A 20,209-nucleotide genomic window follows, 5' to 3' on the forward strand; every position below is an offset into this window, starting at 1 on the left:
TACCTGGGTACAGAGGACGTGCTGATTTCCTGAATAAGCTGCAGGAAGTTGAACACTCCCCTATCTCAAAGCCCCATAAATACCCTCTAGAAGCTAAATCAGCTAATATCAAACTAGAGCCAGCCAATTTAGCAAAATGTCTCCATCCACCCACCTGGTTTGCTTGTGGGCCCTTTCCAACCCTACTGCTATTCTGTTAGTCAATGCCCATGCTTTAATATGTACCTGTCTGACCAGCTATAACCATGGGCTTCACAGCCAGCTGGAAAAGTTTCTCCAGCACCAAGTGTAAAAACAAGACCAGGGGCTCAAGGCGGGAGGAATTCAGGCAAATAATGCTGAGTTTTAACTCGTGTTCCAGGGTAGCCTCTGTGATCTTCTGTTCCATCAGTCGAATTGGGAAGGTGACTTGGCTTTCCAGAGAATGACACAGAGTGAAGAATTTCTCCAGGTGGTTGTCCTGTGAATACAATCAAATACTCAGCATGTGGCGCTGCACAGTTACTGCATATTCTGTACTGCTGCAGCCACAGACAATCACAGAGCAATAGAGATGGTTGGCTAAGAAGTAAAAAAGTCACCAAAATTTGAACGGGCAACCAAGAGGTGAAGAGCTTTGTATCCCATTCACCAGTCCCTTCAGCTATCCAAGCCCCAGTAGTCTGTTTCAAATGAAGCTTATGTTGCATGTGAAATATTGGAACGGCCTTCCGAGGGAAACGGTGGGGGCGAGGGACCTGTCTGGTTTTAAGATTAAGTTAGACAAGTTTATGGAGGGAATGGTTTAATGGTAAAACATATTAGCTGAGGAATACCGAGCAATGGTAGGTAAATAGTATAATGGCTAACAAGGGTCAGGCTGGAGACTCTTGCCTACATGCTCGGGGTCTTACTGATAGACATATTTGGGGTCGGGAAGGAATTTTCCTCCAGGGTAGATTGGCTGAGGCCCTGGAGGTTTTTCACCTTCCTCCGCAGCATGGGGCAGGGATCTCTAGCAGGAGGGTTCTCTGCCAATTGAAGTCACTAAAACACAGGATTTGGGGACTTCATCAGCAGAGTCAAGGAAAGGATAGGGACGGCTATGTGGCCGGCAGCATGCAGGGGGTCAGACCAGATGATCATAATGGTCCCTTCTGACCTTAAAGTCTATGACTCTAAAAGATTGGATGTAGATTCTTTACCTGAGTGTGAATAGATGAAACAGCCTGCACTTCTACGTTAAACACCCCCTTGTGCCCTTCGACCCATTTAATTGGAGGTGACTGTGATGGAACTTTCTGTGTTAAAGATAAAATAACAAGATGATCAGCTTAGCACTTTTTCCTGTAAGTAGCCAAATAGCAAATACTGTTTACATAGAGTGCACATAGCTTTTAAGGGTGTTTTTTAGTTACAAATTAGATGTACTTCAGGTATCACCTTTTTATTCCACATCTTTATTCCACTCTACACTACTCTGCATGGGGTTCTGGTTTGCTCTGCCAGAGAGACTGGGGTCAGTGATGCAGTTTGAATCTGTCTGGTCCCCTTTACATTAGCAATATTTTCTTAGAGGGCTCTGTCCTCCACCTCATTGTCTTCTTGGGGGAGCCTGATCCCTGCTTCTCCACCCTTGGCAACACCTTTCCTGAAGACTCTAGGCAGTGACACTCCCATACACTGTGGGATAATTGGATGTTCTGAGCCACTAAGTAGCAGGAGAGTATTAAGGGTCATATGACCCAAACCCCAAGGATGGAGCTTGTTGGAGGTCTGTAGGGCCTGTACTAGCAAGTGATTATTTTGGCATCCACAAGCAAGTGCATGACTGCACAGCCACTTGGTTTAGGGGTTTTCTTTAAAATCTTTTTGTTGGTTGATTGGTTGGTTGATTTGCTTAAGCATAGGGAAGGGTTCCTCAAATCAAGTTAGGCAAATGTTGGAGCCTAAAATACCAACAATGCCCCTTTAACTGGGGAAATAGTATCTATTAGCTATTTTGTTTGTTACCTCTGGAGAATGCATTGAATAGTTTAAAGGCAACTTATCCAAGGCAACAGGAAGACAATAATGTCCAGTCTGGAGACGATCATTTAATAGAATTGGCAGCCACTGAAATAGATGAGGCAAAAACAAAGTGATATTCATTACTGCATGAGAGTATGATTATTTATCTAGTTTGTGATAATTACAGTCAACAGAACAATGATTAGATATCGACCAGAACTGTTTTGGACTCCACAGTAATTTCTGCCAAAATCTGCAGAAGTGTCATCATGCCCCCGCATGCAGGGGCGGCCCTAGCTTTTTTGCTGCCCCAAGCACGGCAGGCAGGCTGCCTTCGGTAGCATGCCTGCGGGAGGTCCCCGGTCCCGTGGATTCGGCGGCATGCTTGCAGGAGGTCCGCCAGTCCCGTGGCTTTGGCATACCCGCCGCCGAATTGCTGCCGAATCCGCGGGACCAGCGGACCTCCCACAGGCATGCTGCCGAATGCTGCCTGACTGCCGCCCTCACAGCAACCATCAGGCCACCCCCCGCGGCTTGCTGCCCCAGGCACGTGCTTGGAGCGCTGGTGCCTGGAGCCGCCGCTGCCTGCATGACATAAGAGCCAGTGCATGACATAAGGTCAGACTTCACTGAGGCCTTGGCTACACTGGCGCTGTACAGCGCTGCAACTTGCTGCGCTCAGGGGTGTGAAAACGCCCCCTCCCCGAGCACAGCGAGTGCAGTGCTGTAAAGCGCCAGTGTAATCAGCGCCTGCAGCGCTGCACGCTCGCTCACAGCGCTGCAAGCTATTCCCCTCGGAGAGGTGGAGAACTTGCAGCGCTGTGAGAGAGCTCTCGCAGCGCTGGCGGCGCAACTACACTCGCGCTTCGTGGCAGCGCTGTGAATCCCCAAGTGTAGCCAAGGCCTATGACCACTCTCAGTGTGTAAAGTTAAGTACCTGCAGAATTCTTTGCAGGATTAGGGCATCTGATCCAGTCTGTGATCTGTACCTGTGTTTGTTAATTCTTTTGATGTAGCCACAAAAGCCATAACATTTGAATGCAGATGTGGGTGCTGGGGAGTGTTAAAATCAAGACCTATTACTCATGTCTGGAAATTGTTATAACAGGATATCTGCAGTGTTGTTGTAGCCATGTTGGTCCCAGGATGGCAGACACAAGTTGGGCCAATAAAAGATATTACCTCACCCACCTTGTCTCTCTAATAACAAGATAGAGTGTTCTTGCCACTTCGGCTGGGGACTAAGTGAGGAAATTAGTTAGTTATGTCTACAAAAGGCCTGTGTGCACAGGAAGCTGAAGTGTAAATCACAAGTGACTTACTGAATATCCCAGGAGGGTTTCTACACATGCTCCTTGCTTTGGCTGACAGCTGATATGGTAGAATGTGAACAGTAGGTGGTGTTTTTCTGTGAGTTTAGCTGGCAGTTTAATTTTCACCTCTTCATAAAAGTCAGGAGACCTGTTTTAAAAATACCAAACACACACATTTTGAAACACGAAACAGGCCGGAAGGCTAACTTGCATTTAGGGGCCCAGATACTACTATGATATGAGTGGTCTAAATCTCTAGCCAAATAGCTAGATGTATCAAGATGTGTATTAGCTCAAGTAGGCCAATGATGTACTCATACGTAAACATAAATCTATGAATTAGCTGCACTGCAGAAATGGAGAGAGCACATTGAGATGCCTCAGATGTCTCTTCTCTCCACACTTGTGAAACTGCCTTCTATTAATCTTTGGTTTTGAATACACTTGTTTTAATAAAACCTAAATTCTGGGTCCAAATTCACATGAGTGTTTCTATTTAGCTTTGTTTGGAACCACTAATTCACCCAAATGAGGAATATTCTAAAGTCCCAGAACTACTTTTTACTTGTGGACATACTTCTTAACTTTCAAATAGGGAAAATCCTTGATTTTCCTTCTGAAAAATAAAACTAATTAATATAATCATCATCAATAATAATAATAATAATAATACACCCCACTCTCCATGATTTCAATGAATGGGATTATTTCAATTTTGAATGCGTCAAATCTTCAAAGCAGTATTTGGAATCAGAAAAATATGGAATTTCACTAGTCAACTGTGGAATGGGGGGGGGATTAAAGTATTTTTAAAAGCTATGTAGAGTTAAAAGCATCCCTGAGCAAATGACTGGTATTTAATATATAATAAAAAGAATATTAATAATAGTACACATACTTGTTATGATATGTGACAGCTGTGTACATCTCTGGCAAAAATTCTGGACCTGAAGACTTTCCAAAAATGATCTGTATTCAAAAATAAAAGTAATAGTGACCAGGCATATAGCTATCAAATTTTATATCACCTTTCAGAAAGATTTAAATGTTGAAAAATGACAGTATTTTATTTTCTATCAGCAGGTTGTCATGAATGGGATGTACATATATTACACACCCCATTCATGACAACATGCTGATAGAAAATAGAACACTCAGATTTAAATACTTTTTTCAATACTGTATATTTAAACATCTAAAAGAAAACTTTGTTAAAAGAACATCAAGGTTGCATAGTTTCACACACACAAAGATATCTAGATATCTTGGGCTGCTGAATGGAATAGTTATCTGCATACGAAGATGTTTACCAGTTCTGTCTCACTGTGGATCTGTTTACTGTTCCAGTGTCAAGGTCACAGGTTCTATCCTCAGTGCTGTGCATGGATGGACCTGATATTTGTGTATTCATAGTGCCCAGGATTAGTTCAGTGGGACACAGAATATAACATTCTTAACAGGTTTCTGAACCTCTGTGGATTTACTGGTAGAGTTCCCAACATGGCACTCATATATAAGGCAATGCTATTCTTTTTTAAATAGAAGCTACAGAATGTTTACTCTTTCATGTAATACATGAAGCATTAGAGAATACAGGAGGATATGTTCCTGTTCCACACTAACTACAAGTCTCTTCTGCTGTTCCTCAGTCCTTTAGCCCTGCTTCCTGATGTGAACTGCATGCTTCATGAGCACTGTGATCGAAACCATTCTGGTTTCAGTGCAAGGCCCACAAACAATCGTGGCTGTTTGTGAAGCATGAGGTCACAAGTCAACCCTTCACATGTTTTGTCCGTACTGCAGCTAGCTAAGTATACTCCACAGATGTCTGATCCTGTTATTTAGTCTATATTACCGGCATTGCACAGGTAGCGTCTTCTCCACACATAAACTGAATCTTAATGGTAATGTTCCTTGCAGAGGCCAGTCGATTAGCAAAATTCAACCTCTGTGGGTAAACATAAAGGAGATTTCTGGAAGCAAAAGAAAAGAAAAGTAAATGAGTAAGGAACAATTATTTGCTTTTGAAGAACAAAATACTTGGCATCGCATCTGACTCAGTTCTTCTTCTCCCAATGCTGTAATTCCACCTAGACACTAAAGGCTTTGAAAGGGCTCTTTCTATCTACAGCGCTTGTTGGAAAAGGGTAGGATTCTGGTGCTGCGCAATACGTTTGTTTTGTGGTATTCCTAAGGATAAACTATGCTTTTGAGAGGGCAACCCGGCATTCCCTCATTCTTCCAAAGTACCCTGTTACCCAGCCCTTTTACTCTAGGGCTGAGAGACAAGCTAGAGTGTTTGGGCCTAAGAAAATCTCCATTCCCATGTGAGAACAAATACAACTCCCACTCAGATACCATAGCAAAGATATACCTACATTAGTTAGCTTGCTAGACAGACAGAGAGAACAACTGTTACCAGTCCCGCTGCTGGAAAATAGGGGCCAAGGAAGCCCCTTGTTCCCATCACTCTTCTCAAGAGACCCTTAATTGGTATGTATGATGGAGGGATGGGGGACATCAAGCCAGCAACCAGCCCACAATTAAAACAAATGTCTCTCTCTCTATATATATATATATAATTATCTATCCATATAGGACAGCAATATGCCATCTGATGGTCATCCAAGGGCCACTCAGATGCTCACTGAAGATGGTAGAAGGTGATAGGAGGGTAGATGATCAACAGGGGAGAATAGGAGCCTGTACCTTTTGTGGGGAAGGAAGCTGTGAATAGGAGAGATTTAGAGGAGTTTCATTGATTTCTACAAAACAAACAAACAACTCACTTGGCTTTGAATTTCACTAGGTATTTGTTCAAACCAACAAACAATACACACACACACACACACACACATACATCCATCTTTGATCCATATCTGCCTAATGTTTTGTTTAGATCAATACAAAGCAGCCTGGATGCCCCAGCTGCAATGATGTATTTCACTGATTTTTTTCTTTGTTTTAGTTTATTCTTTCATTAGACAGCAACTGTCTGCTTTTATAGTTGCTGGCAAATAAAAAAAAAAAAATCTGGTTACACTCAGACCTAGCATTTAAAGCTTTCCTTGCCAAGGAAGGGAAAGTTCAAGGTACATTGAGTCTCAGCTAATCCTTCATTCCCCTAGCATTCCAGAACCTAGTAATATAGCTTATTATGAGGCAATGTGATATGGAAACAAATGAAGAGCATTTTCATGCAATAAAATGTGCTGAATCCGTAATAAATGAACATTCCTGCTTTATGCAATGAAACGCAAAAATCTCTATTCAGGAAAATGAGCCTACATTGTCTGCAAATGTTAAAAAGCAAAAACAAAGCTTATAAGAACTTCTTAATAACACAAGACAAATAGAGAGCATTGCTGGATAGGGCTGCTGCTTCTCACCTACATAGAAATTGGCTCTGAATGAAGGATATGCTCAGAGATGCAATATATATATATATATATTCAACAAATAAACTCAACAACTCTATCTCACATTTGCCAAAATTATAACAACTCAATAGCAATAGCAGGTTAACGATGGCACTTAAATAGTTTTTCAACCTGTAGTTCTTGGTGTCTGGTTTGGGGATTGATTTTTACTAACGTTTATACACATTAAAAAAAAATGCAGCTCCCTCCTGGAAATGCAGTATACCTTTACAATTAACTAAGCCCCAAATCTTGCAAGCTTCTCTACATAAGCAGATCACTGCACCTGCACAAAGCCTCATTGACTTTGCGGAGTGGAGGGTAGGCTATCAGAGTGGAAGAGTGCAGGATCAAAGCCCAAGGATACGTAAGGGTACTTCACATAGGTGCCGACTCCGTGGGTGCTCTGGGGCTGGTGCACCCATGAGGAAAAAATGGTGGGCACTGAGCACCCACCATTAACCCCCCTATCAGCTCCCCCCATCCCCTCAGCGCCTCCCACCAGGTGATGGGCCCCACAGATCAGCACCTCCGCCTACCCCAATGCCTACCGCCTGCCGCAATCAGCTGTTTCGCAGCATGCAAGAGGCTCTGGTGGGGAGGGGGTGGAGTGATGATGTGGCGCGCTCGGGGCACGGGGTGGAACTGGGTGGGAAGAGGCGGGGTGGGGTTGAGCAGGGGTGGGAAGAGGTGGGGTGGGGTTGGGATCTTGGGGGAAGGGTGGAGTGGGGGTGGGGCCTGACCCCCGGCACTTTGGAAAGTCGGTGCCTGTGCTTCAAAATCCAAGGGTAAAACCCTGACCCCAGTGAAGTCAATGGCAAAATTACAGTTGACTTCAGTGGGGCTGCCACAATATTGAGTTAATTACAAACAACAAGTTGCATTTCTGCATACTATAACGGCAGCAAAATATTCACTTCATACCTCTCAATGGGCCAAATTTGCCATTCAGTTATATGGGTGCAATCCCACTCTGAGGAAAGCCCCAATGGAGGAAAACATGGCTGTTTGTTATGAAAGTTGTTTTTATGATGGTCTGACAGCTGTGGGGGCCTTTCTTAGCTAGGATTCTGCCAAATGTCAGTGTTTAATGTAGATTAATGACCACCTGGTACAAGGACCTTGATTTACATGATTTTGTCTGTTGCGTGTCTCATTCTGCCTGTACAATGCAGGACAGATTTCCTAACCAGTTCTCTACCTAGCACAGTAGAAATGAGATTAGCACTGGGTAACAAGGGCAAAAATTTTGTCTCAAACTGCAGGCTCTGAACAGTTTAGCCAGCACCAATCTGAGCAGAAAGCATCCTATAAAGCTTAGAAGAGCTGCCACCATTTCTCATATCCTACTTGTAACTGTTGCAATCATAAACTACATATAAAACAGCTCAGCAGTACCATATATGGCATCTGTGGCACTGTGGCTTTTTCTGAGAAAATGTTCATGAAAGAATGGTCCAGCGGTTACAGCACTAGCTTAAGACATGGGAGCCCTGGGCTCAATACGCTGCTTTGCCATGGTGACCTGTGTGACCCTGGGCAAGTCACTTAGGCTACATCTATACTGCACGCCATTGGCAGCGGTGTGTAGGGTATGTAAAGCTACAAACATCAGTGAAAGGTTCCAGTGGGAAGGAGGCTGTGGGGAAACTCGGGCAGCTCCCTGCAGCCAAAGCCTTTCACTGTGGCAAGGAAAGGCTCTGCCAGGGGGAGGCAGTGGGGAAAGGTTCCAGCAGCAGAGAGTTGCCAAAGCCTTTCTCTGTTGCCTCCTCCTTGCCAGAGCCTTTCCCTTCTGCCAGTCTTTCACTGTGGTGGGTAAAGGCTCCAGCAGAAGGAAGCTGCCTGAGCCTTTGTCTGCTGCCTCCCTTCTGCCTGTGAGACTTTTCTCACTGCTGGAGCCTTTCTCTGCAGCAGGGAAAGACTCCAGCAGTGGAGAGGCAGTGGGACATTGCACCGGTCAAAACTGCAGTGTAAATAGGGGAGGCACTGCTTGGGCTGTAGAGCGCCAAGTAGGGTCTGTATCTGGGTTCATCACACAGGGATCAGGTGTGTCTTTACTCTACTTGCCTAAGCAGCACCTCACCATCTACAATAAATATTTATACATGTGCTGGGGTGGGGGGTGTAGTGGATGTACTCTATATGCTGCTGTAAAAAGCGAGCAGTCTAGACGTCTCTTTCGCCTCTTTGTGCCTCAATTCCTCATGTCTATAATGGGGATGATGGTATTTTCCTACATCACAGAGGTTTTTGTGAGGATAAATATATTATAGACTGTGAAGCTGTTTGAGATTGATTAATGAAAAGTGCTATATCTAAGAGATAAGTATTATTATTAATTATTATTATTATTATTCTTTTGGTACAACTAAACTGAGATGCAGAAAACTTAGTTCTGTTTATCACCATGTACTGCAATGTTTCGGGTTGCAGTATTTTGTGAGATGTAGCAGACTTCACAGTGATATTAAAAACACATCCCAGGTTGGTTTATCAGCTAGGACATGCTAGATGGACTGCAGCATGTCTTAGCGGACAAACTAGTGCATGACTTGCCTTTCATTTTGCTGTGTGCCAAGTCTCACAGAGTAATGCAATCTACCATTTACATTTTTATATGCAATTTCCATTCAGCTAGGTTCTCTCAACATGATGTTATGAAACAGCTAAGGAAAGTGCAAAATATATTGGTAACTTCTATTGAATTATGCTTGGCCGAATGACTTATTAAACAAAGGATATTATCAATATTACACCTGTCAGAGACGAAAAAAAACATATAGGAGAGATTGTATAATCTGTTCATTGGTTTATGGATCCGCAGCTCTATAGAGGGTGTCACAAATCCACATAATGACTCTGGGTGCTGGATTTTACATTTAGATGTGACTTAAGATGAAAGATGTGTAAAATCACATGTAAACAGAGAGTTCTCCGCTGACGACACATATGAGGAGGCGCCAATGTACAAATTAATCCAGCAAGTACATAGATAAGGGCCAAATTCTGACCCTCTTTATGCTCATGTATCTCCACTGGTCTCACATTTGCAAACCCCATCACAACTAGGGACAGTAAAGGGCAGCATCTGGCACTAAATATCTTGCATTCAGAAAGGGCCAGATTGTGGCAAGTCCTGGTTGGTCTGTGTAAGGTCAGGAGGATAAAGGTAAATGGAGCTTCCTCCCACTGTGCATGACCCAGATACAACTGGCAGCCCTCCTGAACACAGGTGCTTCACACAGATTACAAGCCACCCTGACAGAGGGAGAGAAAACAGAGAGTCGGACATGGCCCTCTTGGACACTAAGCACTCTTGTATTCACACCCTACATACTACTGTAATAATCCTTGTACAAAATATGCCTCATAAGTTATCATTGGAAAACAACTCATTGATCATTTATTTTATATTCTTCTGTGAGGTATCTGTGCAGTGGGTATTAAAAGTTACAGATATATACTAGAATTATGACTCAAGTGTGTTTAAACCAGGCATGTCAGAGGGAGATGGTAAACAAGTCTACCCCAGAAAAAGGCATGTGTTTTTCTTTCCTGGGAGTCACTTAGAATCATAGAATATCAGGGTTGGAAGGAACCTCAGGAGGTCATCTAGTCCAGCCACCTGCTCAAAGCAGGACCAATTCCCAACTAAATCATCCCAGCCAGGGCTTTGTCAAGCCTGACCTTAAAAACCTCTAAGGAAGGAGATTCCACCCCTGCCTAGGTAACCCATTCCAGTGCTTCACCATCCTCCTAATGAAAAAGTTTTTCCTAATATCCAACCTAAACCTCCCCCACTCCTCCAAAGTACTTTGAAAGACAATGAGAATGTATTTACATATTGAGTAAACAGACCTATCAAGCTAACAAGGGGTGGAGGCAAACCTCACACTAACAAGTCAGGGAGGAGACAGCATGGCGGCTACGCCCCAGCAGGAGAGAGAAGCTGGTTCTGGGTTTTAGTTTTCAGAAGAATACACTGCAAAGGTTTACTGATGTATAATTACAGGGGTGGGGGGTGAACTTCAAATGATAAGCAATTGAATCAACTGATTGAATACAATATTGCTATATTATAGAAGTGTATAGAGTGAGGTCTTTTCTGAAAGCTAATGACATACTGGTGATTAATATCTCTGTGAAATGTATGTATTGACACCCTATGAGGAAATATGGATACTAAATGATATTATGTTTTAAAGTCTGTGGCCAAACAGGGAGAAACAGGTTCCCTTCCAGACAGGAGAAAAGTAGCTATTTACCTGTCTACTATAAAAATTATGCATGGTGGAATCAAAACAATGGAAGCCCCATTTACAGACAGGAAGGGAAGAACAGCATGAGGTCATCCTGCCTCTTGAAACAAAGCCACTGAACTTTGGAAGATATAAGCAAAGACAGAAGCCATCTTTGCATCCATCACTAGACAGACACAAAGGAACAGAGCTCTTGCATGCTGAGAAAGATGGGTCCTTCCACCAAGGAGGGATTGAACTTTCTGGCAACTGAATATAGGTGAGAAAAAGCATTTTGAACAAAACCTGTACCTTGCTAGATTAAGTTTTAGACTTTTAGAGGCATGTTTTCACTTTTATTTGCTTGTAATGCTTTCTAACTTTATCTTTTATACTTGAACTCACTTAAAATCCTATTTTCTTTTGTTAATATATTTGTTTTACTATTAATCTAAATCACCAGTGCTGTGTTTGAATTAAAGTGAATCTTAACTCCAGTTAATGTGGCAAGGTGGTGGCTTTTGTGTCTTTAGAGGAACAAACAAACTTTATTATTTCTCCAAACTGCCCAGGAGGAGGCAGGACATTACAGAGCACACGGCTTGGGGAAAATCTGGGACTGGGAGTGTGTTGGGCTCACCCTGCAACTAGTAACCAAAGCTGGTGGAAGCCAGAGTGGGGCTGTAGGCAGGCCGCTGGGGTCGGAGCTGCTGAACCAGTGCTGTCTAGCACAGACACTTCAGTGTGGGGCTTACATGTTTGTAGGCTGATTGTGAGTGTCTCACAATCAGCCTTGTGAGGGCCAGTAAGACTAGGCAGGTATGGGTGAAGTAGAGCTGGGTGGGATGTAAAGTGACAATGCAAAGGGGCCACATCAGGGCTCAGGATCTGACCCATTCTGACCCTCTTTCTTTCTCTCTCTTTTTATTTTTTGTGAGTGCTTTTTATGGAGATTAATTTTTGTAAGGGATACCTTACCCTACGACCTCTAGGATGGTGCACTTATGCTGGGCAAAACACCCTGGAATTTGATCAGCTGCAGCCACTGATTCTTGTTTCTAGTTGTGGGATGTTATCTTCACACTGCTGTACTGTAAACTGTTCCTTTATTTAGCCAGCATTATACAAGTATCACTGCAGCTAAAGACTGAGTTAGCTTTGCCATTATAAACATCTCTATTTGAGTTTGTTATCTCAGAAACCTCCACTATGTCAATGTGGGCAGCCACAAACTATGACACACATTGTTGAAGACTGAAAAAATGACAACTTCCTGGAGGTCTTTGTACCTTGAACATTGTTGATAAGAACGCTGTGGCTTGGCCAATTGCATACACCAAATAATAATAATCTCAGCATTTCAAAATCATACTAGGGTGAACTTTAGCATAAATGATGTCAGCCCAATTGCAAACTTTCTTCCCAGAATTTTTTTTGAAAGGTAAAACTGTTTTTTCGAACACAGACCAACATAATTTGAAGATGACTTGCATCAGATTTCAGACATCAAACTTCAGGTACAATGTAGTTTAATTAAAAACAACCACCTACCACCCCAGATTTCACCAGTTTAGGCCTATTTGGTGTTCTTTAAAAATCCTCTATGGGTACTCTCAAGTATTTTGCAGTGATGCTAGTTTCACATACAAATAAATGGGGTATAGCATGATTCAGTTACTGTTCTCAGGCTAGTGTTAAATGAACACCACCATCTTGAGATCTAAAACTTTTTTTTTAAATGTAAGTAGTTTCAGGTACTACTTCTGCTTCTGCGTCTTTCTGCCAGGTTTTGTTACTTTCAGCTGCATGTGTCTATTTTTGCAAATGCTTTTCTCTCCTCAATTGCTGCATCAAAAACCTCAACACGCACAAAAAACAAAACAAAACCCTGGGAAAATCAACTGACTATCCAGGGGAATAGTGAAGCCTGACTATGTAAAAGGTAAACATACTGTTAAAACAGAAGAACATATGTTTCTCTAATGTCTTTCAGTTTTAGTAATTTTAGTTGGGATTTGTAACTATAGTAGGTACAACATTTTCAGACACAAGTCTGATTTTTAAGTTGAGTTCCTTTAGTGCTAGTGTTTGGACACCATGTTACAAGGTCAAAAATGACGGTAGAAAAATTTCTGTGCGAGTCACTGTCAAAGCAATATAAATGCTCAACTGTGGAGAAGACGTTTTGATGTCAAAAGAAGAGCAAAACATTGGCCAAAATAATAACAAAACAATGTTCATGCAAGTCCACAAGACAATAATTAATAAAATAAAGATGACAACATAAAATTTATGCAAATCTAATTTAATTAGAATCTCTCAGTAAAACCACCGATTCACAGAAACAACCCTTACCGTGCACATAACACTGACCTGGGTTGGAGAACCTTCTGAAGAGAGATCAGCTGTACTGCTCTGTCTAAACACAATGGGGTCAAACCCTGCCCTGACTTGCACACTGTACAACTCCACTGTGGTCTGAACTTGCTGTCCTGTCTTACATCTCCATGAAATTTGACTGCACTGACTTGACCATGTTCAATGGTCAGGGCGGAGCAGATCTATCCTCCATCAAAATAAAATATATGCACAGGCTTTAAGACTTTGACCCTCTTGTGCTTAAATGCCATTACTCATAATTATTGGTTGTGTTGGTTGGTAGTTCTTCATACTAAATTACATGGCTACTTGTGAGTTACATCCCAGTGTGGCTGGGTTCCAAATTTTAATCAACAATAGATATGTCTGTGGATGACTAGGACACAAATACCACACATAAAATTCAATATATCTCTAGGTAGACCCTAATAATACATAACACAGACTGATATGCAAATGTACTGTGATCACTAAATTAACCTGGGCACTTGCTGCTGATGGTAATACATACAAATAATGCAGTTATTTAGTATATGTCAAGATAGTCTCTATTGGTTCTATTGTTTTCACTCATTATTAGGTCTTCAGAAAAATGGCTGTAAACTTTATCCCAAATTGCAGTTATTTTACTGACTATATAAGCTCATTTTCGATAACTTAGAAAACACAGAAGAAATGGTGCATCAGCAGAATTTTAATATGCTATATTATTTTAAAAGGAAGTACATGCATAAATTCTCAAGATGGCCGTAGTTCTTTGTTTTTTTTAAATATGATTTTACTTTTAATATGGATAATAGTCTGGATAATATTTTCTTATACTTAAAATTCAGTTCAGGAGTCTGTGTTCAGATCCAGATTAGGGGGTTTGGGTATAACTCTGTGAGGTCCATCTCATGGATTTTCCAAATAACCATCCACTCAAGTGGGTGTTTTGTGGGATGCACAAGAGGCAATCAGTTTTGACCTCACAGCCCCCATGAATCCTGGAGATCTAGAGGGAAGGCCCATTCACACTTGTGCAAGGGACCCAATGGGAGATGATGTTTCAAGTACCATTAAAACCTGATATTTACTCTGATATCCACTGGATAAGCCAGGAGTAAGGCCTTCCCTTGGGCTCGACCCCAAAGTATGTTGTCCCAAGGGCCTTCTGTGAGTACTAGAAAGAAAGGGAATGGGGAATTTCATGGACTTGTTCAGGGACAATGTTTGTGGACCCACAACTTTCCTGTTCATTCCGTGACAGGTCTAGGTTCTCTCCAACTGCACCAGCAGAAGGGTTGACTAGGGTGACCAGACAGCAAATGTGAAAAATCGGGACAGGGGGTGGAGGGTTATAGGAGCCTATATAAGAAAAAGACCCCAAAATCAGGACTGTCCCTATAAGATCGGGACATCTGGTCACCCTATCTACTTCCAAATCTAATCGCATTAAATCTTTATTAATGAACTAAATGGTTAAATTTCTGATGATCATTAACTCTATGCTTTAACATATAGCAGACAATATGCCTGAAAGAAACAAAAGAAGTTTCTTGAAAATGTTCCTTAAATAGCCCTAATTTCTGATACTGTTGATAATTATGATGAAATTATTTTGGCCTTGTAAATTTAATAAATAACACTATCCTTGTAGGTACATGACATTTAATGTAATCTAGTACTTCCCAAAATACTGATAACATGTTCCTGTGTAGTCATATGTATTACGTGATATGATACATCATCTCACATGCTTCAATATCTTCTTTTTCCCAGGATGTTTTCGATTTATATAATTTCAATGCAAAATATTTTGGAATTCAAAGCATAGACTCATCACTAACCCACTATTTAAACAGCTGCTCTTTAACTGCAATAGGAAGTTAGGGGTTAACCTGTGGAATTTGAAAATACTTTGTTGATCGCATTCACATTTTCTCTCACTGTGCTGGGACCTTCAAAGTGGTCCATTTGGAAACTTTTCTTAGAACAAGCTGGCAGATCTGTAGGAGGCTAAAAATCTTTACAAGTTGCAATGCACAAAATATCTGTTTTGGTCCTCCTGTGTATTGCACATTCTCTAAACAGTGTAACCAAAGGCAACTATGCATCAAGCAAGAAAGAATTGCCAGGTGCCCACTTTCATTATTCCAGCGAGGAAATCCGTGTGCTCTCTCAGGGTGTCCTGAAGCTTGGAGCTGGGTTAAAGGAGCAGGTTGACCATACTAAAGAGAAAATTACCTACATCTTTCAACAGCTCAGCATTTTTAACAACTCTTTGATAGAATTACTGGAGCAGGTCAGCCTAAATAAGAGGCTGAGAAATGGTCTTATGGAGAAAACTCAGCAACTTGAAACTAGGAATCAAGTTCTGGGCAGGCTCTCTGCAGAGCTCCAGAACCAGCTTGGTGAAGTGATGCACTACAGAATGACTTTCAACACCAAGCTGGAATTTTTAGAGGAGAAGATAGAGAATGCCCTAAATTACAAGACTAACACCAGTACTTCAGTGAGTATGACTGACATTATGGTAAGTACTGGAGTTTTTAACACCTGATCTTCTTAATCTATCTTTTAGCATGATTATTTATTCACTTATAGTGATTCTCAGTAAAAGTGGATACTAGACATAGGACTTTTTTTTAATCCATAAATCTATTACCATATGAGCTGAAAACAGGCTTGTCTGTTTTGCTCTGCATTTTTTTCTTTATTTAAGACGTATGTGGTTATGTGTAAGCTCTTCCGGGCATGAGCTGTCTTTATTTTTGTGCATTGTATAGCTTAATAATTACTAATTATTATTCAAAAACTGTAGTGGTAAATTCATTTACCACATACAATTAAAAGTAGGACAAAACCTGCAGTCCTTATTCAGGCAAAACTCTTATTGACTTCATTGAGAATTTTGCCTGCATGGGGACTACAAGATTTGCCTCTAAAAACAATGTTCTATTCTATTTCTGATAATTCCTCCAGCTAAAAAAAAATAAAAAATCACATTGAAGATGCCCCAGTATTTTGTGACCAAACCTTGGAACACATCAAAGATTTTTGCAGCTTCAAAGTAATCTTTTCTTCCCTCCCCACCTCTTTTCTTAGTCTTTTGTGCAAACTCAAAGTGTAAGAATTGATGAGTTGCTTACTGAAGTGGAGCTGCAGCAAGACCAAATTAGTATACAAGATGCACTCATTCAAAAGTTACTGAAAAAGGTAGGCTCTTCATAACTTTTCTTCCCCATTCACCTTTTCACTACTGGCCTTTGTTTTGAGTTTGGAAGAATACAGTGATCCACTGAACTGGTAACATTATTATGAATATTATTTATTTGTATTGTGGTAGCACCTAGGAACCCATCATACTAGGTGCTGTACAAACATTATAAAAAGAGGGTCCCTGCCTCAAGGGCTTTTCCTGTTACAGGGGGAAACAGTCATGATATGTTTTTCCTAAAAGGGAGATGAAAGACAAGAGATCTGCCAAAATTTTTGGCACCAGGAGTTGGGAATTCAAACAACACCAATACCAAAAGCTGGCACTAATCCTCTAAGTCAGGGTTCGGCAACCTTTCAGAAGTGGTGTGCCAAGTCTTCATTTATTCACTCTCATTTAAGGTTTCACGTGCCAGTAGTACATGTTAACGTTTTAAGAAGGTCTCTTTCTATAAGTCTATAATATATAACTAAACTATTGTTGTATGTAAAGTAAATAAGATTTTTAAAATGTTTAAGAAGCTTCATTTAAAATTAAATTAAAATGCAAAGCCCCCCAGACTGGTGGCCAGGACCTGGGCAGTGTGAGTGCCACTGAAAATCAGCTCGCGTACCACCTTTGGCACGCATGCCATAGGTTACCTACCCCTGCTCTAAGTACTGTATAAATATCATCAACCCATGTCACATTCCTGCATGACAGGAATTTTACAAATGGGATACAGCCACTCGCCCATGGCTATGCAGGGAGTCAGTAGCGGAGCTGGTTTCAGAATTCAATGGCTGCAGTCTAATGTCTCAACATTCTGCCTGCCAAAAGAATGGAGATGCATACTTGTTGATTAATGGAATCATTTGATTCCTATGTATCTCTAGAAGACTGATGTTCACTTTAGTACCTATAGAACGAAAAACTTGTGATTTCCCTGTATACTTTATAAATGACTTGCATTCACTTTCTGTTTCTGTAATTCTCTTTTATTTTTCACCACATTGCATTGTTGTCGTTACCTTTTGCTACACAGGTTAGGCCAAAAAGCAAACTAGCCAGACAGCTGAAGACCAATGGAATCAGGAAGAAAATAGCAGATTCTTCTGAGATGCAGAACACAACATTATCAGTACATGAGAGTATATGAAAGACAATCACAGGATTAAAATATTTTACCAGTGATCTATGCAGTGTAAATGCAGATATGCTATTAGGATTTCTATCTTGATTTAGAAGGCTAATATGCAAGATAGCTAGGGGCTGTCTTGTTCAATAGTTGTTATCTTTTAACAAACTGCATGGCCAAGGTGCTGAAAAGTTTTGCAAAAATATTGTTATTGTAGCGTGAATATGACAGTTACCTACTAGCTTGCTCCTAACAGAAATGTTGTAGATCCGTAAGCACTAGTTACAAAGCAAATATTTTAAGGTACTGAAAATAATGAGTGCATCTGATTTTTAAAAAAGTGTTTTTAGACATTTCTTAGAACTATGCTTTATCATGAAGATTATGGAAATCCATGTTTTATTCAGTTTCTCAGCTGACTGACTTGACTGCACAGTGATCATCATGCCATATGGTATACATTTCACCAATCGTATATTACATAACAAATGCAATTTGTTATGGCATGTCGGATGTAATGCATCAGTTGAAAGCACTGATACACAAGCTATATGCAGGAGGAATACTTGTGCCACTAGATTGCTGTTTGCTAGACTTTCATTTTTTCATGGTTTGTGTTATGCTAAATAACATATAACAGAATTCATTGCTTTTGTGTGTGTGCGCGTGCACGCACTAAAATAAAAAATTACAGTAACTTCAGGAAACCTTATAAGCAGGTGTGTGTGTGTGTGCACATGCACACACACAGTCACACACACACACACACACACACTGAGCACAAGTGGGGACTGGCTGGAACTACTCCTGGATAGTAAAAACAAGAAGTGGGATATTGTGTCATATCCCCTCTACCAATAGCAGTGGCTTAAGTACTGCTCTTTTCTGAGATCTGTAAAGAAGTAGGGAGGTAGCAAGACAGACATAAATGGGGCCTCTGATGGCAGGAACTCTGAGGGTAATACATGAGCAGGGACCCACATTCTTAAACAAAGAGAAATGAAGTGAGCAATTTAAACCCCTTGGAAAGCTACTTGAGTTATAGAAATATTTGAACAAAATGCTGCAAATGGAGAAAAAGAAATTAATTTCCATCTTCTCTCACACATGCTTAAGACACTGCAACTTTCCTCATTAAAACGTGTCTGGGTCTAGAGTGAAGAAACTGCACCCTCAAGTGGCTGAACAGCACAGGTACACAGTACTATACTGGAATAATGACACTCCTAAAGCATCTTTACTGCTAAAATAGCTCCACCAAAACCACTTACAGATGGTTAATTTTCCTACGCCCATGAAATTTTAAATCTTTACAATGAGATCAATCACACATCTCTTCATCCTTCAGCATTCCTTACAAATTAAGGGCCAAAATTCTCGTCTCGGTTATACCAGTGCAGCCCACTGGTTGTCATAACCATTCTGAAATGTACGTACAGATAGTATTGCAGGAGTTAAGCATCTATACTGGAAATTATGTTTTCAAAACATTGGCGTTGAGGCAGGTAACCAGAGGCAACAGGTTCCTTTTGAGCAGGAGGTAGCAAATGCTTCTCTCCCCATCTGGTCACTTTGTGTCTCACCTAGTTGCATACAGAGCCAGATGCTGATTAAAAGATTGCAAAGTGAACAAGAGAGGGAGACCCCAGGAAAAAACAAACAATCCGCAGGGGGTGTCCTGGTTATGAAAAAGAACAAAGGACTGTCCTGATAGTACCAAGGGTACCAAGAAACACCCTGCATCTTTCACCGAGGAGGCAAGTGGACAGTGGGACTTGCCTCATGAAAGGGTGATCACAGCCAAGTCTGGCTGCAAGATGCTGGGAGGACTTTGGGTGAGCATTGCTCTATAAAACAGAGAAATATCTAGTTAATTAAATCTAGGCTCTAGAATGCACATAACCTTTTTATTTTACATGTAATTTTTTGTTTCCAGTACTCCTACTTGCTATTATTCGAATCCCTGTACTTTATAAAATAAAACTGCTATTTGTTTTCACTATACTCTTATTTAAGTTCTGTGTGTTAAGCAGAGCAGTGATCAGAGCTGCAACTGGTAAGCCAGGGTGCACTGGTACTTTGGGAGCAGCTAATCTGGAAATATAGAGGAACGGGGCTGGGCACTCCAAGGAGATGCTTGGGGTTGGAGTGTGCCTATCGCTAACCTGTAGCTGCTAGAGTGTGGGGCCTGTGGAAGCCTGGAAGGAAGTGCTTGTGTTGCCTGTGACCAATGGAGTCAGAAAGCTGACCCACAACAGGCAGAGACAAGGCTTCCTCATGCTAAGGAGAGGTGGTAGCGAGGTGTCTCACAACCCTGGTGTGACAGAGTGTAGGCAGTGAACAGGTGAGCCTGCACTCAGATCACTTAGACGCCAACTAGTTCCCCAGGACAGCTGACTGAGGTAATTAGAGAAGCAGGCTGGTGGGCTGGGTGGGATACAGAGCCAATTAGCCCATCAGCCCAGTCTGAGAAAGAGGCACAGGAAGGAAATGCAGAGGGGAGTGAGAGTGGGGAACAGGGCTAGCTGAGCCCAGCCACACAGAGGACTCAGGGA

The 20,209-nt window shown here is 41.5% G+C and overlaps 2 protein-coding genes across 3 annotated transcripts in view; one reads left to right on the forward strand and one right to left on the reverse strand.

Annotated features, from left to right (window-relative positions):
- The window catches only part of DOCK8 (dedicator of cytokinesis 8), a 127,368-nt gene that overhangs the window by 50,790 nt on the left and 56,369 nt on the right, over positions 1-20,209 (reverse strand). For both annotated transcript variants that reach the window (XM_034774195.1, XM_034774196.1), the window contains 6 exons: positions 5,158-5,275; positions 4,201-4,271; positions 3,312-3,450; positions 1,993-2,094; positions 1,185-1,280; positions 226-460 (listed from right to left, as the gene is read on the reverse strand). In XM_034774195.1, the coding sequence (XP_034630086.1) occupies positions 226-460; positions 1,185-1,280; positions 1,993-2,094; positions 3,312-3,450; positions 4,201-4,271; positions 5,158-5,275 (761 nt within the window). The remainder of the gene's footprint in view (positions 1-225; positions 461-1,184; positions 1,281-1,992; positions 2,095-3,311; positions 3,451-4,200; positions 4,272-5,157; positions 5,276-20,209) is intronic.
- LOC117879186 lies at positions 15,256-19,636 on the forward strand. The gene is made up of 3 exons (XM_034774197.1): positions 15,256-15,853; positions 16,426-16,536; positions 17,562-19,636. The coding sequence occupies exons 1-3, from the start codon at positions 15,359-15,361 to the stop codon at positions 17,673-17,675; spliced, it is 720 nt and encodes a 239-aa protein (XP_034630088.1). The 5' UTR covers positions 15,256-15,358; the 3' UTR covers positions 17,676-19,636.

The sequence above is a fragment of the Trachemys scripta genome, chromosome 6 (genome assembly GCF_013100865.1).
Source record: "Trachemys scripta elegans isolate TJP31775 chromosome 6, CAS_Tse_1.0, whole genome shotgun sequence".
NCBI classification, from domain to species: domain Eukaryota; kingdom Metazoa; phylum Chordata; order Testudines; family Emydidae; genus Trachemys; species Trachemys scripta.